General features: G+C 44.1%; 1 protein-coding gene across 1 annotated transcript in view; it reads right to left on the minus strand.

Annotated features, from left to right (window-relative positions):
* The window catches only part of SLC38A5 (solute carrier family 38 member 5), a 48,657-nt gene extending 23,125 nt beyond the window's left edge, over positions 1 to 25,532 (minus strand). Inside the window, exons 1-3 of the mRNA XM_020797653.3 lie at positions 25,339 to 25,532; positions 4,648 to 4,845; positions 21 to 105 (exon numbers count right to left, since the gene is read on the minus strand). Of these exons, the coding sequence (XP_020653312.3) occupies positions 21 to 105; positions 4,648 to 4,739 (177 nt within the window). The 5' untranslated portion in view covers positions 4,740 to 4,845; positions 25,339 to 25,532. The remainder of the gene's footprint in view (positions 1 to 20; positions 106 to 4,647; positions 4,846 to 25,338) is intronic.
* Positions 25,533 to 26,527: the final 995 nt, after the last annotated feature.

The raw sequence follows: 26,527 nt of genomic DNA on the forward strand, positions 1-26,527 counted from the left end.
GCACAACCCTCATCACCTACGTCAGTGAATTGGTTCAGTTTCTTGCTGGCAATGTGGGGTAGGAACTCCTCCTGCTCAGCCAGAACACGCTCCTCTTCCTCGTAGCTGAAAGGGAAGGAGACACAAGATCAATGTCATGGATGTGATCCTCAAGACACTGGTGCTTCCATCCAGTATCAGCAACAAACAAAAAACCCACCCTCAGAAAACAACCATCCATCAAAAGAACATGCTTGTTGTATCTCAGTGTCAATGCTCCTCGTATAAAATCTGGTATTTGCATTTTTGAAGAATGGGGAGGGGAACTGAAATGGGTGAAAGAAGAGGAAGCTGGAGGTGTACAGATGAACAGTACAAGAGCTTGATTCAGGTAAGGGATTTAGAGTCTAAATCGCTTAGACAGCTAGAGAAATGGCACAGCTTACAGAGTAAGGTCTCTCTGCTGTAACTTCCCAAGTTTCTTTCCCAAGTTAAAAGGTTAAACACTAACTAATCGAAGACTCCCAAGGGCACACATTCTGGATAACAGAACCGTAAGGAAGAGGTGTGGTCCCAATCTATCCGCTTTATCTGCTGCTCACAATAGGCTGAAAGGAAAGGGCAACACACAACTATTCTATCAGCACTGCCTCTAGCCTAGCCAGGTTGCTGCCTTCTAGCAAACAGGAAAGTAAATTGCTCAGTCAATCTTCATCACCATTTTGGAACTGCAGAGCCTGAACGGATCCTATAGATGATTGAGTCCAGACCCTGTCAAGGCGGCACAACCGGAAACTGAACTCCCAGCCTCTGAGTCTGCAGACAGAGATACCTGAACCGCTGAGCTATCTGGGAGTTCTATCCCAGGGAAAGGAGACTGGAAGATAGATTTCCAAAGAGATACCGTTGTTCTACAACATCTTTTCCCAACCTGGGATTCTCCAGACATTTTAGCCTACCGACTCTGACCACAAGCATCAGCAGAGCCACCAACCTGGGAATTATGGGGTTGTCCTTCCATCACATCTGGAAGGCCCCAGATTCTGTAGCATTTGAGATTACCCGCACCAGTCCAATCCAGAATCAACTGCTGCCTGTTATTTGAGTATAGCCAAGTCTTACCCAATGTTCTATGGAGCCATTATGATAACAGCACTTGACTACTTATTATAACGGCCTTTTAAAACTTATTTTTTAATTTTTTTAAAACAAAATCTCACTAAATGCTTTCAGATAAGGCTTTAATAGTGCTGTTATCCCATTTCATTCACAAACTTTTGCAGAACGTCCAAGCATCCTGGCTTTCCACTTTTAGTCCTTCTATATTTTACTACCACTTCTGTTATATTTCCACCAAAAATCTGTTAAGGAAGAAAAAGGCAGAATAGCTGCTCAATGACTTCTGAATGGCAGCACCAGAAGCGTCCACTATATTCTTATTTTATTTTTGCTTTAAGGATTTTAAAAATTTGGTTCTGTTGCTGACGTCCACCCCCAACATCCCAAGATCAAGGTTGAAGAGAACAAGTCTTGATTAAATCACTCCCATTTACAGAATGGTACAGTACTTATCCCTGTTTAAAGGATAGTATTTCTACAAAATGATTCACTAATATGTTACGTGTGATTAATGTAACATAATATCATTGCTTCACAGTAACAGTCAGTTGAGGGCTAAAATCTTATTGCACTTAGTGTAGTGTAAAGTTATGCTTGCAGAAATTACTGAATATTATCATCTGGGCAATCTGTGTGTCTGACTGAGCAACTACGTAGTTGACTGCATGATTAGTTGCATAACTGTGTCTGTAAAACTACTTGTTGCATACAATTTGTCTTGGTGTGTACTTTGTGCAACTTTGAATTATGCAGGCATAGCTACACAATGGGATTTTGACATGCGTGCATGCACACAAACACACACAAGACTGTTTGTAATTAGTTCTGGTGTCAAACCTATAAATGATCACAATTATTTGTTATTGTTTTAACAATGCCTTGAAAATATCTGACCAGCATTTAAGAACTCTAAAGCTCCAGCAAAATTCTGACATGTTAAATACACTTCCTGGTTCTCAGCCTGGTGTAGTGGATAGAACGATAGCCCAGGACTCTGGAGTACTACAGGGTTCTGATGCCCGCTCAGCCATAGAAACGTACTGGGGAACTGGAACTGGAAAAGCCACTCCTTAAATATCTCACTTAACCTGAAAACCCTGTTAGGGTCCCTATTAAGTTGGTTCTAATTTGAGAGCACAGAAGAACAACAAATACACTTCCAGACCTTTCTTGTAGTGTAAATGTAGGGCCAACAGTGGCCATGTTTGGCAACAGCAATCTTGGCTTATCGTTGAGGAGCGCATGTTAGCACATGCTGCCTAATCAGCTTTCCTCGACTTCTCCCACCACTGGGAGTTGCTGAAATCAGGAGGAAGCAAACATTTCCCTTCACACCCAAACCCAAACCAGGGTTTACAGTTGGCATTCTGTTCCTGGCTTGTCTGGAGAGTGACGTTTGAGCGTTACAAGAAACTTCAGCATTTTCACTAATTTCTAGTTAGTGCAGTTGTTCCTTTTGGCGGGAGGAACTGAGTGGAGATAAGCAGGGAGCAGGTACTTTAAGCCAAAATTCTTAGCAGCTCTGGGTTATTGTTTTTACATCTGGCCACCGTCACTGGTTTACGTTTTAGGTTGCTCTTCTGTTCATGCAAGGAGGAATCCATTCCCACTGAACAACCCCATACCTCTAGCTCCCTGCCTTATATCTCACAGCATTCCCAAAGGCCCCTCCGTCTCCCCCTCCTGGGGCAGTTTTTCAGGGGGTACAAGGAGTAAGAGAGGGAGGCAGGAAACCCTGCTCACTCCACTCTGTCCCATTCACAGCAGAAATGTTAGGCATTTCCAAGCCACTAGAACTGGGACTGTTCCCCTCCCCCCAGCAGTCTACAAGAAAGCAGAGTAGATGCTGCCATCATAACCAGCAAGGCGCTTGGCCATCGAAGCAACCACGCTTCCATGATCCAGCAAAAGTACACAACAGCAGCTTATCTCTGAGATCAAGCAAAAGGTTCTGAAAAGATTATCCCCAAAGCAGATTAGAGAGGAAACTCTTCTTCCTCTTATCTGCCTGCCCAAACTCCACCCTCAGGGAACTAGTCAATACTGATTGGTTCCAACCCTGTCCCCAGCTACCTTAGGCCAATTGGCTGCACAACCAGAAGAGTGGCTGGATGGCCCCTCTCCTAGACATCCTATGCAGTGGCACAAACAGGGCACCTGGATCTGGGCTTTGGATTAGGGTGTCATTTGTTCCAATACAGTGGTGCCTCACTTGATGATGTTAATCCATTCCAGCAAAATCGCTGTAGAGCGAAATCGTCATCAAGCGAAAGTAAAAAGCCCATTAGAATGCATTAGAAACTGGTTAATGCGTTCTAATGAGCGAAATACCTCATTGTAAAGCGAAGATCCTCCATAGGGCGGCCATTTTCTGCTCCCTGTAGAGTGAAGAATCCGTCCCTAACACAGCGGCGAGCCATCTTGAACAGCGGGCAGCCACTTTGGAAAGCGAAAAACTGGTTCCCGAAGCAGGGAACCAATCATTATAAAGTGTTTTTTTGCTATCTAAACATCATTTTGCAGTCGCAAAAGTGATCGCAATAACCTAATCGTTAAGCGGATTCGTTGTGGAGCAGGGTAATTGTTATGCAGTTCACCACTGTAGTTTGTTTTTAGAGCATACTGCCCCTAAACGTGGAGGCTCTCCTTTCAGTTATCATAGATAATACAGCCATCTTCCATGAATGCATCTAACCTGTTAAAACGAAAAATCTTAAGCTAGGGACTATCACGTATCTTGCGTCTGGGCCTTCCAAAAAAGCGGAAGAGATGTTACTTTCCACATACTCCTGGTTCCGGTCTAATCTGATCAACTGCACCACTCAGTGTGCCAATGCTGAATTCAGTGCAGGAACAGCCACTATCTAAATACACTTTATGTCATGTTCTACCAAGCCCCCATCAGTGATCCGAGAGTGTTGGATCCTTGTAAGTGCGCCCTTTGGTCATGCAAAATGTCCCACGAAGAGAGAGAGAAAGGAGGCAAGGAAAGAACAGGAGAGCAAGTCCTAGCTCATGTCCTTTGTCAGGGTTAATGCAAAATTCATGGGAAGTGGGCCACACCTCACCTACTTCCGCAGAGGATGAAGAGTTTTTGCACTATTTTAGAAAAGGCAGAAAAGAAGAAATGGGTGTATTTCAAGGTTTGTAGGAAAAAGTGGTTAAGAGGATTTCTGGTGGCAGAAGCCGCCTGGAAGACATCAGGGATCCTGCTCCCTGCCAAGTGTTCTTGGCATGTGTGCTGCCTTCCCACCTGCTCAATTTGCATATACTGTATATATATTTTGCAAATACGCGGCAGATTATAAAATACAATTTGTTCCCTTTGCAATAAGGAAACTGAACTCATTAAAAAACCTCCCTGAAGCTCTCCATACCTTGATGAAAGTTAATGCACCGAACAGAATGAATTCTGCCTCAGAGGAACAACGGGTTTCCCCTTCTAGTTCTACCTGCCTTGGCTGGCTTACCTCTCCCAGGGTGGCCATCCCTGTGCTGTCTTTCCATCATCACACACACGGAGAGTGAGACAAAAAGAGAGAGACTCACCCATCCTCCAGGACAGCTGCCTTGTCATTATCAGGTATAGTCCCATTGAGCCTCTCGGTGACCATCTCTTCTCCCATCTTCTGCAGCTCCATCTTGAATGTGTAAATAATCCTCAGAGAAAGGGAGCAAGTCCGTCAGCAGCTGGAGTAAAGCACCGAGTGGGACAGCAACAGTAATACGCCTCGATCAGCAACACACCTGGGGACACGAAGAAGAGAACAATTCAGCAAGCAAGGTGCTACACAACGTTCGCAGAGAGCCAGAGGGGGTTGGAATAGGGTGGTTCTTGTTGGAATCAAGATACCCAGATATCCTATTCCCAGATTAAAAAATGGGTGTGGATGAGCAGTGGCGGGAGAGGGGGGACGCTGCCAGGAAATGCATCACCGCTGCCTTTTCATGTAGTTGGGTACCTACCTGCCAAGGAACAGTCTGTGATTCCAACTCCATGCCTGGGGGAGAGTCTGTCCCGACAGGAGGTGGGTGAGGAAGGATGTTACCCAGCTCTCCCACCCGCTCACACCTTTAGGCATGAGCTGGCAAGGCTGCTCTAGCCAACATTTTCACACATTCTTATATTCGTGTGTGCAGTGGGGAAAGACAACTCTTGTCAGTGTCAGGTAGATTCAGTTTCTGATTTTTCTGATCTTAAAAAAAAAATCAACCACCACTTTTTAAAGGATCTGTATTTTGCTTTGTGCATTTTCCAACATGTGCCTTAATGCAGACAGTTTTTGCCAGCAATTATCTGATGTATCAACAAAGCTATAAAAAATTTTATACCTCGTTTTTGGTATGATGCACAATACTGTATAGTGTTTTCTCTTATGCATGCATTCTTGTATGCCATTTTTGGCCACTGAACAAATACATCACAAAAACACAGGAACAAATGTGTCTCAGTTCACTTGTTGATTTCAGAGATGTAAATTAACTACGTTCGTGTTTTAAAAAACAACTGAATTAATGTTTTCACTGCATAAAGGATGGTATTTATTATGCAATTTGCTTCACACAACTTGCTGTAATAATCTGTTCTCAGAACAGCTAGTGGCTTATGCCAAGGAAAGGCAAAATTCTGCCCTCAGAATGTATTGTGTACATTTTCTGAATTAATTACCTACAATAAATATTGAAAATGTTCATACCTTCGCATTTTCACAATATTACTATAAAATTTTCAAACCTTCTATCTCTGAAAGTATGCTTCCTTTCAAAGATTTAAGAGGATTGTTTTTGTTGTTGTTTTGCACAAGGATGAGTTTTGCAGCTTGATGCAAGGCCCTGAACGGCAAAGGGTAAGGAGGAGGCAGAAAGAGAAGGGAACAAACACAGTGATGAAATACATCATCATCATAATGGTGTGCGCTGTCAAGTCAATTCTGACTTATGGTAGCCCTTTCCAGAGTTTCCTAGATATAGAGTACTCTGAAGTGGCCCATGGTTCTCTTCTTCTGGGGGCACCCAGGGACTGAGCAGCTTGCCCAAAGCCGCACAAGCAGACTCTACTATCAGGAAGTGCAGTGGGGAATCAAACTCACAACCCTCTAACTCCGCAACCAGATACCTACACCACTGAGCTATCCAGCCAGCTGTGATGAACCATACAGAGTGTATAAAACTGACATGGGGAGGAGAAAGCAGATCCCTTTACCATTGCATGGAAAATATGAATCTTTGGGTTTTAAGAGCCACATCTATATTGAATAAGATCAAGAATGTACTGAATCCAATGCACAAGGTTATCCCCAGCTGTCTTCGGTCTCTCCCAGTATTCTATCCTCCTCTCATTCTTTTACTTGCACTTAAGCCCATCAGTTAAGGGGCACTCTTGCAGCTTGGCGGAGCTTTACACTGTCAAAATTGAAGCTCTAATCGGAACCACAGTCTTGAAAATTATTTCTTATAAATTGTTTGCATAACTTGTCTTAAGGTTGTTAAAATCATTTATTGCCCAAACAACAACAATAATAAACCGAACCTGATGCATTGCTTGGTACATTTCTGGGGGTGGGGTGGAAAGAACCCCAAGAGATGAGAGAACAGCAGGAAACGTGGAAAATTTCTATCAGAATACATTTTAATGATGTCCTTTAATTTTAAGAGATGAATAGAAGCCAAGTCCAACAGACTGCCAGGAGATGTTCCAACAATTATTGGCTTCACCTCTGCTCTCAGATACAGATAGCAGCAGACACAGGTAACTTCAAGGGAATGTATGATGGTATCAAGCAGGCTTTAGGTCCAATACAGAAGAAATCTGCTCCCTTGAAGTCTGCTACAGGCGTGATCATCCAGGACCGAGCACAACAGATGGAACGCTGGGTGCAGCGCTACTCTGAGCTATATCCTAGAGAGAATGTAGTAACCGAAGAGGCATTAAATAACATAGAGTGCCTGCCTGTCTTGGAAGAGCTGGACAGTGAACCAACTTTAGTAGAAATAAAAGCGGCTTTGGATTCCCTTGCCTCTGGCAAGGCACCTGGAAAGGATAACATCCCCGTTGAAGTGCTGTAAATAGATAATCACCACCGAGCTGCATGAAGTATTTTGTCTTTGCTGGAGGGAAGGTGGAGTACCACAGGACATGAGGGATGCAAACATTGTCACATTGTATAAGAACAAAGGTGACAGGGATGACTGCAACAACTTCTGTGGTACAGTCATGCCCCGCTTAACGATTACTCCGCATTACGATGAATCTGCTTTATGATGATGTTTTTGCGATCACAATTGCGATTGCAAAATGATGGTCTAAATGGGGGAATTTCGCTTAGTGATGATCGGTTCACTGCTTCAGGAACCGATTTTCGTTTTACGACGATCAAAAACAGCTGATCATCAGGTTTTCAAAATGGCCACCGGGTGCTTAAAATGGCTCCCCGCTGTGCTTAGGGATGGATTCCTCACTATACAGGCACTGAAAATGGCTGCCGTATGGAGGATCTTCTCTGGACAGTGAGTTTTTAGCCCATTGGAACACAATGAACAGTTTTCAATGCATTTCAATGGGCTTTTTAATTTCGCTTTATGATGTTTTTGCTTAACAGCGATTTTCCTGGAACAGATTATCGTCATTAAGCGAGGTACCACTGTATCTCTCTTCTCAGCATTGTAGGGAAGCTGCTTGCCCGTGTTGTGCTGAAGAGACTCCAGGTGCTTGCAAACAGAGTCTATTCAGAATCACAGTGTGGATTTCGAGCTAATAGATCTACCAACAACATGGTATTTTCCCTCAGACAGCTGCAGGAGAAATGCAGGGAACAACAACAGCCACTCTTTGTGGCCTTCATAGATCTCACAAAGGCCTTTGACTTAGTTAGCAGGGATGGCCTTTTTAAAATACTTCCCAAGATTGGATGTCCACCTCAACTCCTTAATATCATCAGGTCCTTTCATGAGGATATAAAGGACACTATAGTTTTTGATGGCTCAACATCAGATCCCTTTGACATCCGAAGCAGAGTAAAACAAGGCTGTTTCCTCGCGCCGACCCTGTTTGGGATTTTCTTTGCTGTCATGCTGAAGCAGGCCTTTGGAACTGCAACAGAAGGTGTCTATCTCCGGACTAGATCTGATGGAAAGCTCTTTAATCTCTCTAGACTGAGAGCAAAGACCAAAATCCAAGTGAAATGCATGTAGGACTTCCTCTTCACCGATGATGCAGCCATTGTTGCCCACTCTGCTGAAGACCTCCAACAACTTATGAATTGTTTTAGCAAGGCCAGCCAAGACTTTGGACCAACAATCAGCCTGAAGAAAACACAAGTCATGGGCCAGGGTATGGACTCACCTCCCTCTATTACTATCTCCACGAAAGAATTGGAGGTTGCTCATGACTTCGTGTACCTTGGCTCAACAATCTCTGACACTCTCTCCCTAGATGGTGAGCTGGATAAATGCATTGGGAAAGCAGCTACCATGTTCTCTAGACTCACAAAGAGAGTATGGCTTAATAAGAAGCTGATGGCATACACCAAAATCCAGGTCTATAGAGCCTGTGTCCTGAGCACATCCTGTACTGCAGCGAGTCCTGGTCCCTCTGTGCACGGCAGGAGAGGAAGCTGAACACCTTCCATATGCGTTGTCTCCGACGCATTTTTGGTATCACCTGGCAGGACAAAGTTCCAAATAGAGTAGTCCTAGAATGAGATGGAATTTTTAGCATGTATACATTACTGAAACAGCGCCGTCTACGTTGGCTTTGGCATGTCATGAGAATGGCTGATGGTTGGATTCCAAAAGAAAGCCGCCCAGAGTGGTCGACCAGACCAGATGGGCGGGATACAAATCAAATAAATAAATAAATAAATAAAATAAAATATTTCCTGTATGGAAAATTAGTGCAGGGAAACCGCCCCAGAGGGAGACCGCAGCTGCGATACAAGGACATCTGCAAGTGGGATCTGAAGGCCTTAGGAATGGACCTCAACAGATGGGAAACCTTGACATCTGAGCATTCAGCCTGGAGGCAGGCGGTGCATCACGGCCTCTCCCAATTTGAAGAGACCCTTGCCCAGCAGGCTGAGGCAAAGAGGCAGTCACGAAAGCAGCAAAATCAGGGAGCTAGACGGGGTACAGATTGTATTTGTCCTACGTGTGGAAGGGATTGTCACTCTCGAATTGGCCTCCTCAGCCACACTAGATGCTGTTCCAAGACCTCCATACAGAGCACGCTACCATAGTCTCTCGAGATTGAAGGATGCCTACTGACTAGAAAATGCCACACCCCTAGTCTAGTTCACACTTCCTGTGCTACTTTAGGAACTTCATTACACTCTCATTACTAAACCCTTAGCCTTGACAAGTGACTGCATTACTTGTACCTCATTACTTCCAAGCTTGGAAGAGAACATGATCTTGATAACTGCAAGCGGCAGGCAAACATAAGGTGAAGGCATGTTAAACTTCAGATCTGGTGGCATCCATAGGGATCAAAAACCCATGGAGCCAAATGAACCCTCTTGCCTTAGCAGTCATGTACACAACTGGAAATGCAAACAGGGTCCTGAGGGGAAAAAAAGAGGGGGCAGAGGGCATTTTATCTAGGACACCAAGACAATAACAGCAGGAAGTCCAACAGGTTTCACACTTGCCCATGTATCCCGTCATCACCAGAATAATTCTCTACACCTATCCCAAACTAGTGCAATTACCTTTTGAAGCCCAAGGGTGGGACTGCCACCTGGGAGGACCACCAGAGGGCTGCAGGCCAACAGTGGGTCTGGCCAGATCCTTCTCATGAATCCACACCATCCACAGCCATGACCTGACACAGACAGACACACCCCATTCGTATGTACCTTTCCTAGTCTTCCTCCCCAGCTAATCCCCATGTCTCTGCCAAAGAAGAGGCCACTTGCAGCCCATTCCCCCCCCCCCAAATGTGGCACAACAGGTGGAGGGAGATTAATGGCTCCCCGCAAAAAGTTCCACATTGGGAATTGAAAAACAGCTTTCTTTCTCACCATGGAAGGAAATGTTCTTATCTTCAGTCACCTGATAGTAGAAGATAGTTGTTGGCCACTGCCTGGAGGTGAAAACAGCAGACCAGGTAGGGAACAGCAGACTGGGTAGGGAACCCCTATGGGCTGTACAGTAAGCATCTGGCATAGCTATTTCCCCGCATGAGCCTGCCTAGGTTTCCAAATTATTGGGGAAGCCCTCCTCTCCCTCCCGCCAACCTCACAGGTACTGGGGACATAAGACAGGGCCTCCTCTGTTGTCAGAGTGGATAAAAATAAATGATTTTTTAACAAAAACTTAAATCAAATCCACCCTGGCTTTTGCCGCTCCCAGGCTGTGGAACTCCCTCCCATGGGAGGTCAGGCTGTTCTCCGCACCTCCCACTTTGCTGCTGTTTTTGTTTTGTTTTTTCATCTGTTTGTTTTCCCACCTTCGCTTCCAGTTTTTATATTGTTTGTTTTTAAGCAGGATGCATGGCTACATTCTAGGGGTTCAGTAGAGATGGCCCTGTTAAGAGACCATGCAAAGTGGATACTTGAAAGTGATAGGTTTTAAGTTTCATTAAAAGTGGCCAATATGTGGGGCTACAGACTTGATAAATTCAGTACTACTGAGATCAAACGAGATATTAAAGAAGTACCAATTTTTCTCCTTACCTCCATCCTCTCCCAGCAAGTCTCTTGCATCTTGGACATGCAGCAGAAAATAGACATACCAGTGGACTGGACGGTACGTTACATGCTGTGGGTGACTGTGTTATGCCTATGCCTAATAGGTTTCATTGTTCATCTATGTGCCAGGGGTGGGCGATTTCAGCTGAACTGAGGGCCAGCCATTTTTTCAGATGCATCAGCAGCCTGCAGGCTAGGCTTCCATGGGGGAGAGGGCTACATGGGGAAAGTCTAGCCAAAAAAGCTAACCTGCATGTCTATATATAACAAAGTTAACAAGATTTTGACAACTGAAAAATGGATTCAATTAAAACACGTTGTGTTAATAAACTAGAAAAGCTCTTTTGCACCCTCTGATGGCCACATTTTAAGAATACTTTTTGGGGGGCACAAGGGGCCCCTGATGCTAGAGGGCCTTGATAACATGGCCACATTGCCCCCACCTCCCCTAGCGTTATGCCAGAGGACTTTCTCAACAAATGAAGTTTTTTTCCGAAAGACATCTGGGGTATGAACAGGAAATGGTCCTGTGCAAAAATGCCTGAGGGGGATTGCATGTCCCTCATCCCAGCCGTAAACTATGAAGTTGTTTAATTATCCACACTGCCATCAAAAATTCAACAAATAAAGTGTTACTCGATACTACACATCAGGTAGTGACTCAAATGATGGTTTGTAATACAGCTGCTCAGACTATAAGAGCCATTCTGAGGAACAACAAAAAATGTGTGTCTATCTTTAATTAATTGTTTTTTAAAATTATTGTTGACCAAAATCCTTTTGTGCAGCACTGCCCATGCAACAGGAATGATGTGACAGGCTTCGGCAGATTGGGTATTTTTAAATTTCAGGATACTCACAGCTCACATGCAGGGAGACAAAGTTTTGTGCAGTTCAAAACTGAATTTTTTTTTTTGAGTCAGACCTTATCGGATTCACATTGCACAGGTGGAAATAGCCTGACAGGATATTTTAATTTAATATTGTTCTCACTGCCTCCATTTTGCATGCCACCTTGGGTCCCCGAGTTGGAAGAAAGGCAGAATACAAATGAACTGAAATCAGTAAATGATAAGAAAAACCGACCACAGCAACATTCCCTCAGATTTCAACACTTTTCCAGGGTTGCCAGCTTCATTTTCTGGCAGACTTCCTAAGTTTTTAATCTATACAACAAATAAAAATTGAGTGTAACAAGAGGCTACTTGCCAGGTTTTAAAAAAAAGAAAGAAAGGCAAAACGGTAATTCACCCCTCCACCCTTGGGCCAAACTGCATGTTGAGGTTAACATAATTTGGGGTGTTTTTTTTTAACAACAAAAATGAGACTCTAGGAGAAAATTTAATCGTTTCTTTCCATACTGCAATAATCCTCTTCTCAGATATTCCAGGTGCTAGAACGGAAGTTCCTATTAGTGCTAATTAAAGCTTTTGTATTTTTACACACAATATAATCACCCTCCCCTGCTTTTAAGGTCTTCAGGGGATGATGGTCTTCTCTTGGTCCAACCATTTCCACAGACACATCTGGTGAAGATGTGAGAGAGGGACTTTTCAGTGGCTGCACCCAGGCTATGGAATTCCTTCCCATGAGAGGCTAGATTGATCCTCTTCGTACAGTACAGTCCTTTCACCAGCAGATAAAAGTGCTTTATTTCAAAGCTTTGGAAATTGAGTACTCTGGAAAAAATTAATTCCAATTAGGGGTGCAGAATGTATTTCACTACTTTTGTCATGTTTTCCAATGGGCTGTTGACTTCTTTTCAGCTAGCAGTTTTTACAACTTTTTTTAATATTGCATTTTAATACTCAAATGTATTGAGAGTTTAACAGTATCTGTGTCTTTTAGCAATGTGTGAGCTGTCCTGGGTCCCTTTTCAGAACAAAGGCAGCAAGTGAATGCATGAATGGATGGATGAACTAATAACCACTTTTACTTTAGGAGCTGAAGTCTCTTGAAGCTAGTAGCTCAAGAGTTAACCTTTACTGCCTATACCTGGGAAAGAACTCTGGAGGCAGGGCGGGGCAGGAGAAATTTCAGCTGAGATCTCTGGATGGTGCCTTGATCTTTCACCGCATCCTTAGCTCAAAGTTATGTTCCCACAGAAGATGTAAACATCTACCCTTTATGCTGGCAAGAGAATGGAACTTACTCGGCCTGGAGAAAGTGGGTGGTAGCCCAGGATTTCACTGTTCCTGTTTCAGTCTCCAGAAGCTGCACAATAAACCACTGGTCCCTTCAGATGTCTGGCCTGCAATTTCTATCAGCCTTGCCTAGCTCAGCCAAAGATGAGTGGATTATGGAGCTAGACCCCTCTACAGCTTGTAAGAAAGAGGCTCCCACTTTCAAAATAGGGAATCTGCAGATAGTGGAAGCAAAAGAAATAGAAAATATTTTTATCTTTAGAGCCAACGTGACTGGTTTTGAAGGCTAACAGACACTTGCTCCCGCCTCTTCCTTCTACCTGTTGTTTCCATTTTTGCCATGTGATTCCAGCCACGCTTCCCGAAACACACCTGGATGGGTGTTACCTTATCTAAGCTGTGTTGCTAGGAGCTAGAATCTGGGCCAAAAGTGACACTGGTTTGTTGTGACTGATGTGGTTGGACTAGGAAGCCAGATGCAGACCACAGGAAGTCTGTTCCCAGGGCTGTTATACATATAATGCCAACAGCACAATCCTATTAAACTACATGTCCATGACTGTGTCTCTTGATCTGTCCTCCCAAAATACTTTGCACTACAACAGGGATAATCTGCATCCAAACATTGTTGGGAGGGAATGCCTTTCTCATGTTACTGTCAAGATACTGTAATGCAAAATGAATAAATGTTATTCTCATTAATCAAAAAGGATTGATACCTCACTCCTGTGAGACCTGGCTCTGATATGCAGTAGAACCCATTTATCTGTGAGCTCAAGATCTGCTGGTTCACTTACCCACTGGTTAAAAATACTAAATAAAAAACCCAGAAACACCTACTGTATTTATGTACATTTTCAGGGTGTATTTACCAGAACTGGCCACGAGAGGGAGTCAGAGAGCATGCAATGTATAGTGTTTCATGTTGTTGTTATTTAGTCGTTAAGTCATGTCCAACTCTTTGTGACCCCATGGACCAGAGCACGCCAGGCCCTCCTGTCTCCCACTGCCACCTGGAGTTTGGTCAAATTCATGTTGGTCGCTTCAGGGACACTGTCCAACCATCTCATCCTCTGTCGTCCCCTTCTCCTCTTGCCTTCACACTTTCCCAACATCAGGGACTTTTCCAGGGAGTCTTCTCTTCTCAAAGAGATGGCCAAAGTACTGAAGCCTCAGCTTCAGGATCTGTCCTTCCAGTGAGCGCTAAGGGTTGATTTCCTTCAGAACGGATAGGTTTGTTCTTCTTGCAGTCCAGGGGACTCTCAAGAGCCTCCTCCAGCACCACAATTCAAAAGCAATAGTGTTTTAGCAACACTATAGCAAGAAATAGCAACACTATTTTAGCAACACTATAGCAACCCTATAGCAAGAAATAGTGTTTCAAACAGTACTTCCCCTTTTTTCCAGCATTTGTGGGAGGGCTTGGAATGGATCCCCCCACAGAGACCATGGTCCTCCTGTACCACTTCTCGTCTCTAGAACCTCTGCTCACTCTTCCATGTGAGCTCCTTGCTAGGACAAACCAGCACAAGTTTACACATACTAATGCGGAACTGAAGCTAATGATGCTCGGTGCAGTTCCTTTCAGGTCAAGCATAGGGAACATTTTATGGAGATTTTGAATTGTTGTCAAAAGATGGTTCAAAACAAACTGTGGTCTGTATTAGCTATGGTTGACAGTGGTGCCAAAGTAAGACTTTCCTACAGTTAAGTCTGGCTGGAATTGGATGGTGCACAAGAAAGACTGCACAATCCTTACAGCGTCTCAAATCTAAGTGATCCAGAGCTACTTGTGGCTCTTTGGCTTTCAAGAGAAATACTCTCTGTATGTATTCAAAGACATCGTTTACTTTCTCTTGCTTCCGCACTCAGCCCTAGCACTGCCAACCGGATCTGCAGCTCAACCAAGGTTATCCCTATCATCAGAAAAAGTCAAACAGCTGCTGCAGGGAGCAGATTTGGAACGGGGATCGTCAAAATGGCAGCAATTTTGGTGTATTTCCCTACTGTCCTTCTACTGCCAAGGATGGGGAATAGGACTTGTGCAATTCTCTTTTTTATGTGCTAAAAATAACTCAGCTGGATTTGGGTACCACATAGCGGGATTGGGGTGCTTCAGTGCCTCAGGCAGCAGAATCTCTTGGGCTGAACTTGAGTTCTGCTCTGCTTTGGCTCAAATTAAGACTTGCTGAGCAATAAGAGATTAGTCAGGGCACCTTTGTAGCCAGACATGAATGCAGTTCCATGGTGGCTAGAGCTTCAGGTATGGATGTAGCAAACCAATATCCAAATCTATGTTTCTCTGTGGAGCTCAGAAGGTGGCAATGAGCAAATCATAACAGCACCACCGAGTTTAGTGAAGTTCCCATCTAGGCTACAATTCCCATAATCTCTGTGCCGGAAGTATGGCTGATGCTGACTGGGGGATTTTGGACCTATAATCCAAAACAGATCTTTTTCAAAGTCTGTGCATGCTAGCCTTTGTTCTTCAGATCCCAAAGCAAAACCCATTTCTCACTTACCACATAGGCCCCAATCCTTTTATCAACTGCTCATAACGTTACGCAGAAAGCCCAGCCACCAAAGCACATTGGCACCATTCAAAACTGATGGCATCACTACATACACGTTGTACTTTAATACTTGTGAAATGTACCAAACGTAAAGCATGAAACATCTCTAGCTTTCAGCCAGCACCCTTCTTAATCCCAACCCTGGTCCTGTACCTGCAACAGCAACTTGATCTGCAGACATGAGTTGGTGTTGACGACTCACTTATCTTTGTGCCAGGCGTGGGAACTCTTTTTCAGCCTGAAGGCCACCTTCCCTTGTGAGAAACCTGCCAGAAGGAGCCACACCAGTGCTAGTTGGGACTAGAGGCAAAAGGGAGCAAGGCCAGAGCCATACTCTCACTCACCCATTTACACCACCCATTCCCCTCTTTCTCTGTCTTCCTCCCATTCCTTATTTCTCTTTGTCACTTCCTACTCCACCCCCTCCATCCCCTTCCTGTTTCTTTACACCTTCTATAGTTCAACACCTGTTCTTTATAAATCTTTGTAATGGATGCTTATCTATTTTTTAAATTGCCTTTTAAATAAAAACTAAAAACTTCTTTTTGTTCTTTTGACTATAGTTTTTTTTAATTAAAAAAATAAGATCAACATGCTGTAATATTCTTTCTAAAAACAAGTTGAAAAAATACCTTGCTTACTCACTGACCGCTAAGCTTAAAATTAGCTTGGTGGTATTAAAATGCTAGAGCACTGTAACTGTTTTTCATTTCTAAAAAAACTATAGGTGGAAAAATATGTTAGCACTCATAGAAAGATCAACACATCCTAATTCATTCAAATGACTCCGCACCCAGCAGTTATGCCACACCCACTTGTGTGAATGGAATGCTGCAGAAATGTACACATAAAGCAAGACAGTCACGGACAATGTGGAAAATCATTTGCAATTTGACTGAAAGCCAGAAAGGAGGAACATTGATTTACAGTTGAAAGGAGACCTGATTATTGTATTCTTAGTACATTTTCCAGGGAGTAAGCCATATGGACGTCAATGGAACAAAGGAGTACACGGTGAATAGCCACATAGTGGTTCCATGGTTGATGCTCTCACCCCTAAGCCAAAGAACAAAGAGAGACATGCTCTACTCCCAAGACAAGGAAACAAGTGGAAGGCAGTGGAAGACAGGAGGGCCTGGCGTGCTAAGGTCCATGGGGTCACGAAGAGTTGGACACGACTAAACGACTAAACAACCTGCACTCACAGCCTCTCTGAATAAAAGCTGGCCAAAGGTATTGAGCAGTGCTATCCTATAAACGTTTTACTCAAAGTAAATCCCACAATATTTAATAGGGCTTCCAACAATAAGAGACACCTAAGTGTTCAGTATCAAGTGTCAGATGTTGATCCTAAAAAACTGTTATGTATATAAAAAAATCAACCTCATAGGCCTACGGATGTAAGAGAGCAGATGATTATATGACTAATCTGAGCCATAGGCCTGCCTATCATCTGTGGGTTTCAAATGAAGAAAAGAGCAAATTGTTCCTACAGGAGACAGTAGGCTGTGCTCTACAATTTTCCCTCCCATAATGTGGTAAGAATTGACTTAGTCTGGTGATACAGTTCAAAACTAGTTCTCCATGCCCAAGTTCAGGAACCGGGCTGACCCTGTCATTAGGCAGAATAAAGTAGTTACCTCAGGCAAACTTAATTTGACAGTACACAATCATATTTTGCAGGATTTGCTGCAGTTACAATCTAGATTGATTTGAAGTATTTGTTTCCGATCACATGACACAAAGGCTGACTTGAATCAGCGCCACCCTTTTTGATCCTTTTTTTCCTCTGTGGCTGAGGGCTTCTATTTTTTTTTCCAAGCCAGAATGACCGAAATTGACTTTTTCCCATGTGATCAGTGGATTAATTCTTGTAAAGACAGGGGTCATCTTTGTGGATGATGTTTCAAGTTATATAGATAGTTGGGGCATGGTGTTCAGGATCACAGGAACACCTGTCCCTGCATGCTTCCCCTCTGATCATCCTCTGATTATTATTATTATTTAAATTACATATATGAGGTTAGTGCTTGCTCACCTTGCTCACAGGACTGAAATACCAGTTTAGCACTAGATCACCTCTAGGTGAGTTTTTTTTAAAAAAATACAAACAAAACAGAAACAACCCAGAGGAAATAAATGACATTCCTCTGATATGTATTATTTCTGTATACATTAAGTACTCTGAAATACTGCCACCTTTTCCGGAACATTTTACAAATCTTTCAAAGTCAAATGACTTGACAGTGAACCATAAAAGGATCAGCAGAGGTGGGGCCACAGAAAGGAAGGAAAGAAAGAAAGAAGGCTATGGGCTGAAAGGCAAATTGCATCATATCTGTGTGTGGACACTGAACCTGAATCCATCTGCAGCCCTCCATGATCATGGACTGCAAATTCCACCATAATACAGGCTGCAAATCAAATGGCAGCGAAGCCAAACCAGAGCCATCTAGCTTGCCAGTGGAATCACAGACTTAGAATGTCATAAGAGGGCAGAACATTCCTAGCTATTTCCTTTATTATTTCATTTGTATTGTGCTGAAAACAGGGAGAGGGACGTTTGGGTGTTTCTGCTCATAGACCTAAATAAGGTAATTGGACTGGAAAACTTGGGTTGCAAGGGGTGGAAGGAACCTATCTTTGCCATTTTGCCTCAGGTAGAAAACCTGGCGCTGGCCACGTTCACCCCCATCACAAACATCTCCCCCAAGCCCACACAATTCATTCTTGCTGGATTGACAGGGACTTGCCTAATGGGAATACCGTGGTGTCACGCAAGACGAAAGTAATTCGTTCTGTGAATAGCGCCGTCTTGCGAAATTTTCATCTTGCGAAAAGTTATTTCCCATAGGAATGCATTGCAATGCATTCTTGTGGGAACCTTGCAAGACGAACGAATTATTTTCGTCTTGTGAGGCATCAGTCTTGCGAAAAAAATCATCTTGTGAAGCACGGCCATAGACGAAGCCGACTTGCGAGTCACCAACACGATCGCAAAAACCATTCTTCTTGTGGGTTTTTCGTCCGGCGAGGCATTCGTCTTGCAAGGCACCACCGTATATTAAAGAACACACCATATTTTTGCCCTGGTAAATGTTGTGCAACAGGATAAGGTTTCTGGTGGCTACAAAGAGCAGTGCAGAATATAAGCAGCACATTACTGAAAAAAAGCAAACCAACCAGAGATACGGAAGATGGGACTATGGTGTAAAACACCTTCTCAGTGTCCTACCTCTAGCATTCCCTCCCCTCAAGAGACCCACTTGATATCTGTATTTATTTTATTTTATGATAAGCATTTGCCTGGAGAGAGGTTTTCAATTTTCACAGACTGTTTCAATATTATTTCAATATAATTATAAAATTATTTTAGTCTCTGCTTTTTGAAGGGACATGGTGGCGCTGCGAGTTAAACCGCAGAAGCCTCTGTGCTGGAAGGTCAGAAGACCAGCCATCGTAAGATCGAATTCACGTGACAGAGTGAGCACCCGTCGCTTGTCCCAGCTCCTGCCAACCTAGCAGTTCGAAAGCATGTAAAAATGCGAGTAGATAAATAGGTACCACTTCGGTGGGAAGGTAATGGCATTCCGTGTCTAGTCATCCTGGCCACGTGACCACGGAAACTGGCTTCAGACAAATGGTGGCTCTACGGCTTGGAAACGGGGATGAGCACCGTGCCCTAGAGTCAGACACTGGACTAAATGTCAACGTTTGCTTTTTACAGTAACTCTAGTTCTATGAGGTTGCTTTCTGCTCTTTGCTGTGATTAGATTACATGACCACAGCTAGAATTATTTTCTCTGTTTGAATATGGTTTTTATTGGATTTGCATGCATTCATTACATTACATTGGATTTATGATTTTGAAGTGCTTTAACTGTTCTTCGCCCAGAGATCCTGCATTACAAGGCAAAATATTTCTCTTAAAATGAAGAAACTATGCAAACCTGCAAATTACAGTATTCAGTTTTCCAAATACATTTTATTTTGGTGCACAGTTTAGAACATATATATGTGGATATACTATCAAAACTATTATATACACAGCCACTTAGACCCCCTGAAGTTCCCACAATGTCACAATGAGAGTGTCATCTGAAGCAGCCATCATGGGGAGGGGCAAGAATGGGGGCAGAGGCCCAGAATTCAGCTATTTCCCTTTTGTGCCTTCTCTAGAATGAAGGAGAAACAAAGCTTAAGAGGAGAAGGGATGCTCAGAAAACACCAGGACTGGCACTGTCAAAGCAAGGCCTTCTTCTGAAAATTTGACAAACTTTCCCCCACATAAAAGAAAAAAAAACCACATTAATATCATCAAATCTGTCACATGCTCATACTTCACATAGCAATGGCAAATTTTGGGATGGTGACATTTCACAGCAGTTTTTAATGTACTTAAAAAAATTAGCTTAATGCCAAGTTTATTTAATGCTAGTTACAGACTCCTCAAACATACATACACACACAACTTTTACACACACAATCCACACAGCCCTGACTATTATCACAACTGGCAGCAGCTGTCTCAGATACAAGACCAACATTTTTCCAAGCTCTACTCTCTGAAGGCCATTTCCCCTCATTCAGGGCTTTACTTACTTCCTCCGTAACCACACTGAGAAATGCTAGCAGGAGACAGGCCAAAAAAACAAACAAAAACAAGAAAGCCAAAAAAAAAAAAAAACCCCACATAAAGACATCTGTAACTATTCCTGCCACGATAGCCGTGGCTGGGGTGTGCTGAAATCACTTCCAGCTGTATCTATATATGTACAGCCGATTTCATCCTTCCATTTCCCCAGCATTATTGAGGGCACGACACGGGCATATAAGTTGATCCCTAAAGCATGCTCAGGACCAGGAGACACGCATGCTCATCAACAGCCTCTGCATCTCTGATGTTGCAGGGACTGGGAGACATTAACACCAACAATGAACAAAACAAAGTGTGCTGCTTATAGCACTTAAAGCACTCTCTGGGCGGTTTACAGGTTTACACACTGCCCAACTCCCAGTGGAGCTAGGTAGTCAATTTACCATCTTCGGAAGAATAGCAAGCTGAACCAACCTCAAGCTAGCTACCTGAGCCCGTCAAAATTGAACTCAGGTCCTGAGCAGAGTCTTGGCTGCAGTACTGCAGTTTAACCACTGTGTGCCACAGGGCTCCTTGTTTACTCCTTCCATTGGCACACTCTTTGGGGTTAACTGCAGCTCCCCTTCTCCATCCCAGGTGAATAAATGCGAAGTGTTCTTGTCCCCATATCAAAACAGGGTAGTCTCCGTATGTGCTTCCAGCTTGGGGACATAATTGCAAAGAGGAAAGCACAGGAGGAGGTGGTGACACGCTCACTGATTTACAGATGAAATCAGTCTCCTTACTGAGATTCAGGGAAAGGAGACATATATTGATGGCTCCAAAATAATCCCAGTTGGTTGGGGTTGAGTGGGGATGGGCACAACTGCAACAGAATTCATGGCCTCTAAGGGGCACTTTCTCTAATCCAAAAGACGATTGGCAAGGCAGACAGGTGTGGTTCCAACACCAGGGCGGCACTCCAAGTAACACATGCAGCAACAATCCAGAATGCTCCAAAGACTTTGCAGCATGTCAGGGCTGCCTTACACATACACTCATGCTCATCCTTTGATGATGGCAGCTCCATCAATGTCTTTGAAGGGGCTGCCAACGATCCAACGCCACAGCTGCAGCATTCATGTTGTCTCGCATGCAATTTTTTTTTAGCAGAGCCAGTCATAACATTTGGCTGCCATTACTATTGTTTCGCATACTAGCTGTATTTACTATCCTGTCTTTCTGCCAACAATCTAAATTGGCATTCATGACTTTCACTTCACAATAGCCCTGTGAAGTAGATCAGGCTAAGTAAAGAAAATGCTTGGCCCAAGGTCAACCATTGAGTTTTATGAGTCAGTGGAGATGGGAACTGAGTTCCCCTCAGTCTTAGTTCGATGTCTTAACCACAACGCCACAAATGCTGGTTTACACACATGCTCATTCAAGACTGTCTGTAACATCCAGGGATACCACACATGCATAAATGTAGTACCTCTGAAGTGAAAACACAGGCAGAATTTTCTTCTTCACCTCAGATCATCTGAATAAATACTGTCTCAAAGGGCCCAAATTCACACAATCACCGGAACGCAAAAAGTTGTCTCTTATACAGTCAAACCACTACACCACTTAACCCAGTTCTGTCGACAATAAAAGTAAATGATGGTCAAACTAGATATTCTCAGAAAAGCTTACTGCCTACAACAATTAATACAGTTTCCCTCTGGCCTCCTACAATGGACATTTTTGCAGATATATTCTTCAGCAATCCAGCTTGCAAAGTACGCCCGTGTTTCCCTTCCCATTATCAACTGAAAAACAAAGTATAACACATGAAATGCAAGATAAAATAGGGAGGTGAAGAAAATCAACCTGCCATGACAAACAGATGTTTCACCACTTACAGGATCACCAAAACAGGGATGAAATAGTTTGCCTAGTTCCATCTCAAGTAGCAGCAGCTATTTGTTGTTTCAGGTACAGATCTCTCCTATGCTTATCTAAACCATATTCAGTTCTTACTAATTTGAGGACAGTCTTCACATGTAAAGAGGAGTGATCCAGCTCTGCCCACCTCTGTTTCTAGTTTCATCACACTCCTACAGATGGAAAGAAAAGGGTCTGAAGCTTCTTGCTATCCACATGATTGAAGAAGCAGATTTTCCAGGGCGTTGAATTTCTGGAGAGCCTATGTAGAGATAGTGGAGGCTTTCCTCTTCAGTCATTTTCTATTAGCAAGAGAGTAACAAAATAGAAATGGGGTTGGGTGGATTTATGCCTTAGACTCTTAAGGCTTAGAGCTCTAGAAGTGACTTCCTGCCTACAATGAATGAGCCTCACCACTATATCTGGAAAGGGGTTGCAAAGCACTTAGGCCTTAAAATAAATGTTTGGAGACCCAGGCATGATCAAATTGAGGGTTCAACTGATGTTCAACAAAAGAGGAGAAACCAGATATAGACTCTGATATTTTTACGGAATACAGTATATAGGTGTAGCCCTACAACAGTGTTTATGTGTAGGGAAAGCAGAGTGAGAAGAAAGTAAAGAGAGCAGGAGATTAGGAAGTGATTCATAAAGATTTCTCTGATTTAATTTAATTAAATGTTTGGGCTTCTTACTGGCATGAGAAGACACATATGAGTACAGTATTGCTGGAGCAGGCGGGCAAGACAGATCTCCAAAATATCCCAAGGCAAAGGGTGTGAACAAGGTGCACCCACCCACCCTGAAGGATAACAGATCTCAACAAGATTTGTCTGGTTCTGCAAAGGACAAGGAGCTCCATCCAGTCATCCTAGAAAGGGGCTCATGTTCACCCCATAAATTTTGCTGACTGGGGTATCAAATGAACCTGCTAGGATTGGATGGAGTTTTCAGCAAGGTCTGTCAGCTGACAAGAGTCCTGGATTCAAACCTTTTACCAACTAACTACTTCATTCAGAACTACAGTTACCAGCCCTGTTCTCTCAAAGCACTAACCTAATCAAAATGTTCTGTAATCAGCAAGCAATTAAAAGAGCTTGGGACAGTGTTGAGGAAAATAGAGAGAAGTGCCCCCTCCTCCTGTACCTCTTTTGCCTAGCGTAGATCAAAATGATACACAAAATGTGTTAAGCTATCACTAAGCAGTAATTAATTGCCATAAATTATGCAAAACTATTCAGAAATGTACATATGGTTATCCAATAATTATCACACATACTCCCCTTTGGTGCCTTTTAATCAATTTATCCTCACAATCAAGTGGGTAGCCACTTCCAGTGCATTATTTAGGTCAAGTGACTGAATACAAGGCTAGGGGCGAGGGAATTACTTTGGGGTCATTGTTCAGGAATACCACGCAGTGGTCTTGCATGCCACAATGGGTGGTCCTCCAGGTACTGCTAGACGGCCACTCCCCACAATACTTCAGCTCTGGCTGTACTAGCCAGCGCTTATGGGAGCTGCCATAAATATCTGATGGGACATACATCCCCACCTCTGCTTTATAATCTTACACTCTCTCTCATACACACACTTCTACTGTGTACTGACCAACCAATCCACCTTAACTATCCTCACTTGGTTCTGCACTTGTAATCAATACCAAGGCTAAAATCTGGCATAGGCCAATGTACATATGGTGCTTGTAGCAGAGTGAGCACCATAAAATTGCTGAAATGACTGATGAGTTCCTAGACACCCCCCAAACATTTGAGAAAGGTCAGTTTACCCTGCCCTAACAATCCACTGAAAAGCTAAAAATACTTCCTCAGCAGTACAACTAAGCAGTAAATTCTGTAACTGTATGACAGAATTTTACTTTCCTTGACTTTATGGTAGACGGCTGAAGGCTGTTACAAACTGCACCAATCAGTTCAGACTAATTTTGCCTGCAAGATGACCGATGAAAAAGTGAAAATATCTCTGGTCACCACCTTACTTTACCAAGGGTTTGCTTTTCTTAGCTTTCCCACAGTGAGACTTCACGATCTCCCCACTCAAAGGAAAAGAGGTCCCAAACGAAAGAAAAAGTAATCAAATTTACTTCAGTAGCAGTAGTGTCTTTAATACTTTTTAGGGAAGTGGCCTTATTCCCTGGAAATAACCCACCAGAAATAACCAACTTCTCTGTCCCTTGGGTCCCTCTACTGGAAGCAAGGTGGTCCATAAATAAAATAAAAAAAAAAGATCAACTAGCACATTGTGTGACTTTAGTTATGGGTAGCAATGCCTGCCAGAACTCATTCTCTCTGTCTTTCTCACACACACACAAAGAGCATTTTTTCCTATCAAGAAATTCAGCCCTTTTTAAAAACACACACAGAGAGAGAGGTGGGGATATGATACTATATTTTACCTCCTGTTAAACAACATCCAGCCACAGTGGTTGATCTCTAGCGTTGCCCCTTCTCGGGGGTGTTTATGGGGCTGGGGCTGCAAGCAGGCGGCCCCCAAAGGGGACCCGTTTTGGGTCTTCGCTGGGACCCCACGTGGCAGAGATGGCTCGTCGGCACCCTCCGCCGCAGAACAAAACACACAAACACACACACAAGGCCACGGCAATCGTTTGCCAAGGGTGCGAACCCCACTCCGCGGGAGCCTGACTGACTTGTGTCGCCCCCAAGCCCCCCTCCCGATACCCCTTCTTCTTCTAAACACGGCTTCTAAAGCGACCCCACCACCACCCCCCTCTCCTTTCTGCTAATCCCCTCTAGAGAGGCCTGGCAAAAGGAGACGTCGGCTTAAACCAGCCTGGCCAGCCAAGGCTACCGACGACCCACCGCCAGATTCGGGCTCCCCACACATCGGCACTACGCTTCCTGTCCACACACACACACACACTTCACAAACAAACAAACAAAAGCTCTCCCCACACGCTGGACTCTCCCCCCCCCCAAGACGTGGGCGTTTTATTTCGGGCGCCTTTTCCGCGAAGCCGTCGAAGCGGACCTCGGTGTGCCCGAGGAGGGACTGGGCTCTTCCCCCCACACACACACCCCAAGGGGCCTCTCCAAAGGGGGACTAGGGCAGGATGTGGGGGGATTCGGGGAGGAGGGCTTCGAGGCCCTCCAGGTTCGTCCCGCGAAGCCCCGTTTTCGCCCCCTTTCCTCCCCGCATGCCTCTCCCCGTCCCAGCGCGTGGAGTCTGATGCAACAGGCTGGTCGAGTTGCGAGAGGGAGCAGGCGCCTCGTTTCCCCTCCTTCCCCCCTTCCCCACTTACGCGCACTCCCCTCCCCTCAGACCTCGTCCCTCGCCGTAAGCCCCACACTCACCCTCTCCGTGGGTCTTGGGGAAGGACCGCCGCGCTAGGGAGCTCCTCTGTCCGCCGCCACCCAGTGCAGCAGCTTCCCCAGGCGAAGAAGGCGCGGAACTAAGAGACTCCTGCCTTGCCAGCGCGGAGACACATGGACACACCAGGCAGACCCGCGCGCACACACACACACACACGGACACATACACAAACACATACGCGAGCACCTCTCAGCCAATCACGCCCTAGGGAAGTTTGAGGCTTGAAAGAAAAATTGGGAGGAAAAAAAGCAAATCCAGCTCCTCGTGGGAATGAAAGCAGGTGGGGCGCAGGGCCGGGTTTTACTCCCACCCGCAGTGGCTTCCGACTTTCGCCCACGGCGGCCAGAGAAATCTGCATAGCACTAGTGTATGGGATCTCCATGCCTGAACCTGGTTGGCACCTGGATGTGGAACATCTCATAGGCATGGTTCACAAGTGTTTTCTTATCACTTGGTGACAGCAGTGTTCAGCATGATTTGCAAACGTGCATGGGACATCAGGGCTCAAATAGTGCACAAGGAACGGCAACATCAGGTTATGTCCTCTCCCAGACAAGCTTCTGTGGATTTAGAAGAGGCAGCCCTGTCGGTTTGTGCCAGCATATCAAGCAACAAAAAGAAAAGGAAAAAAAACAAAGAAAATTAAAATGTGGCACCTTGAAGACTAACTGCTATATTTCACTGTGAGCTTTCGTGGACATGTCCACTTCCTCAGACTTGACCACAAAAAGCTCACATTAAAATATAGCAGTTAGTCTTTAAGGTGCTACAACGTTTTTGTCTTCTTTATTTTTTTTTTATTTGCCTTATAGTCTTCTGTGGAGACATTTTCTTAAACAGCCAGACATCAAATGTGCCGCCAATGAGTATAGAAAACATCTTGAGACGTTTGCATTTGTTCATCCCTCTAGTGAAATGAGTGAACTGGCTTCCTTCGAAATCCCTTCTACTGGAAGTGATGCCAAAAGGTTTTCTGCGGTGTCAGTGATAGGCACACATGCATATTAGCCAGTCTACAATGTTGTTATCTAGATGGATCAGAGACAGGCTCATAGACATGATCAATTGGAAAATCCTGCCTAGCTGTTGTTGTTGGCTGTCATTGACAATGTTTTTTTTTTCCCATCTTGGCCAGACTTTTGACTCCCATTCAAGCATGTATTTTTGCAA

This window comes from Pogona vitticeps, chromosome 2 (assembly GCF_051106095.1).
Source record: "Pogona vitticeps strain Pit_001003342236 chromosome 2, PviZW2.1, whole genome shotgun sequence".
Lineage (NCBI taxonomy): Eukaryota > Metazoa > Chordata > Lepidosauria > Squamata > Agamidae > Pogona > Pogona vitticeps.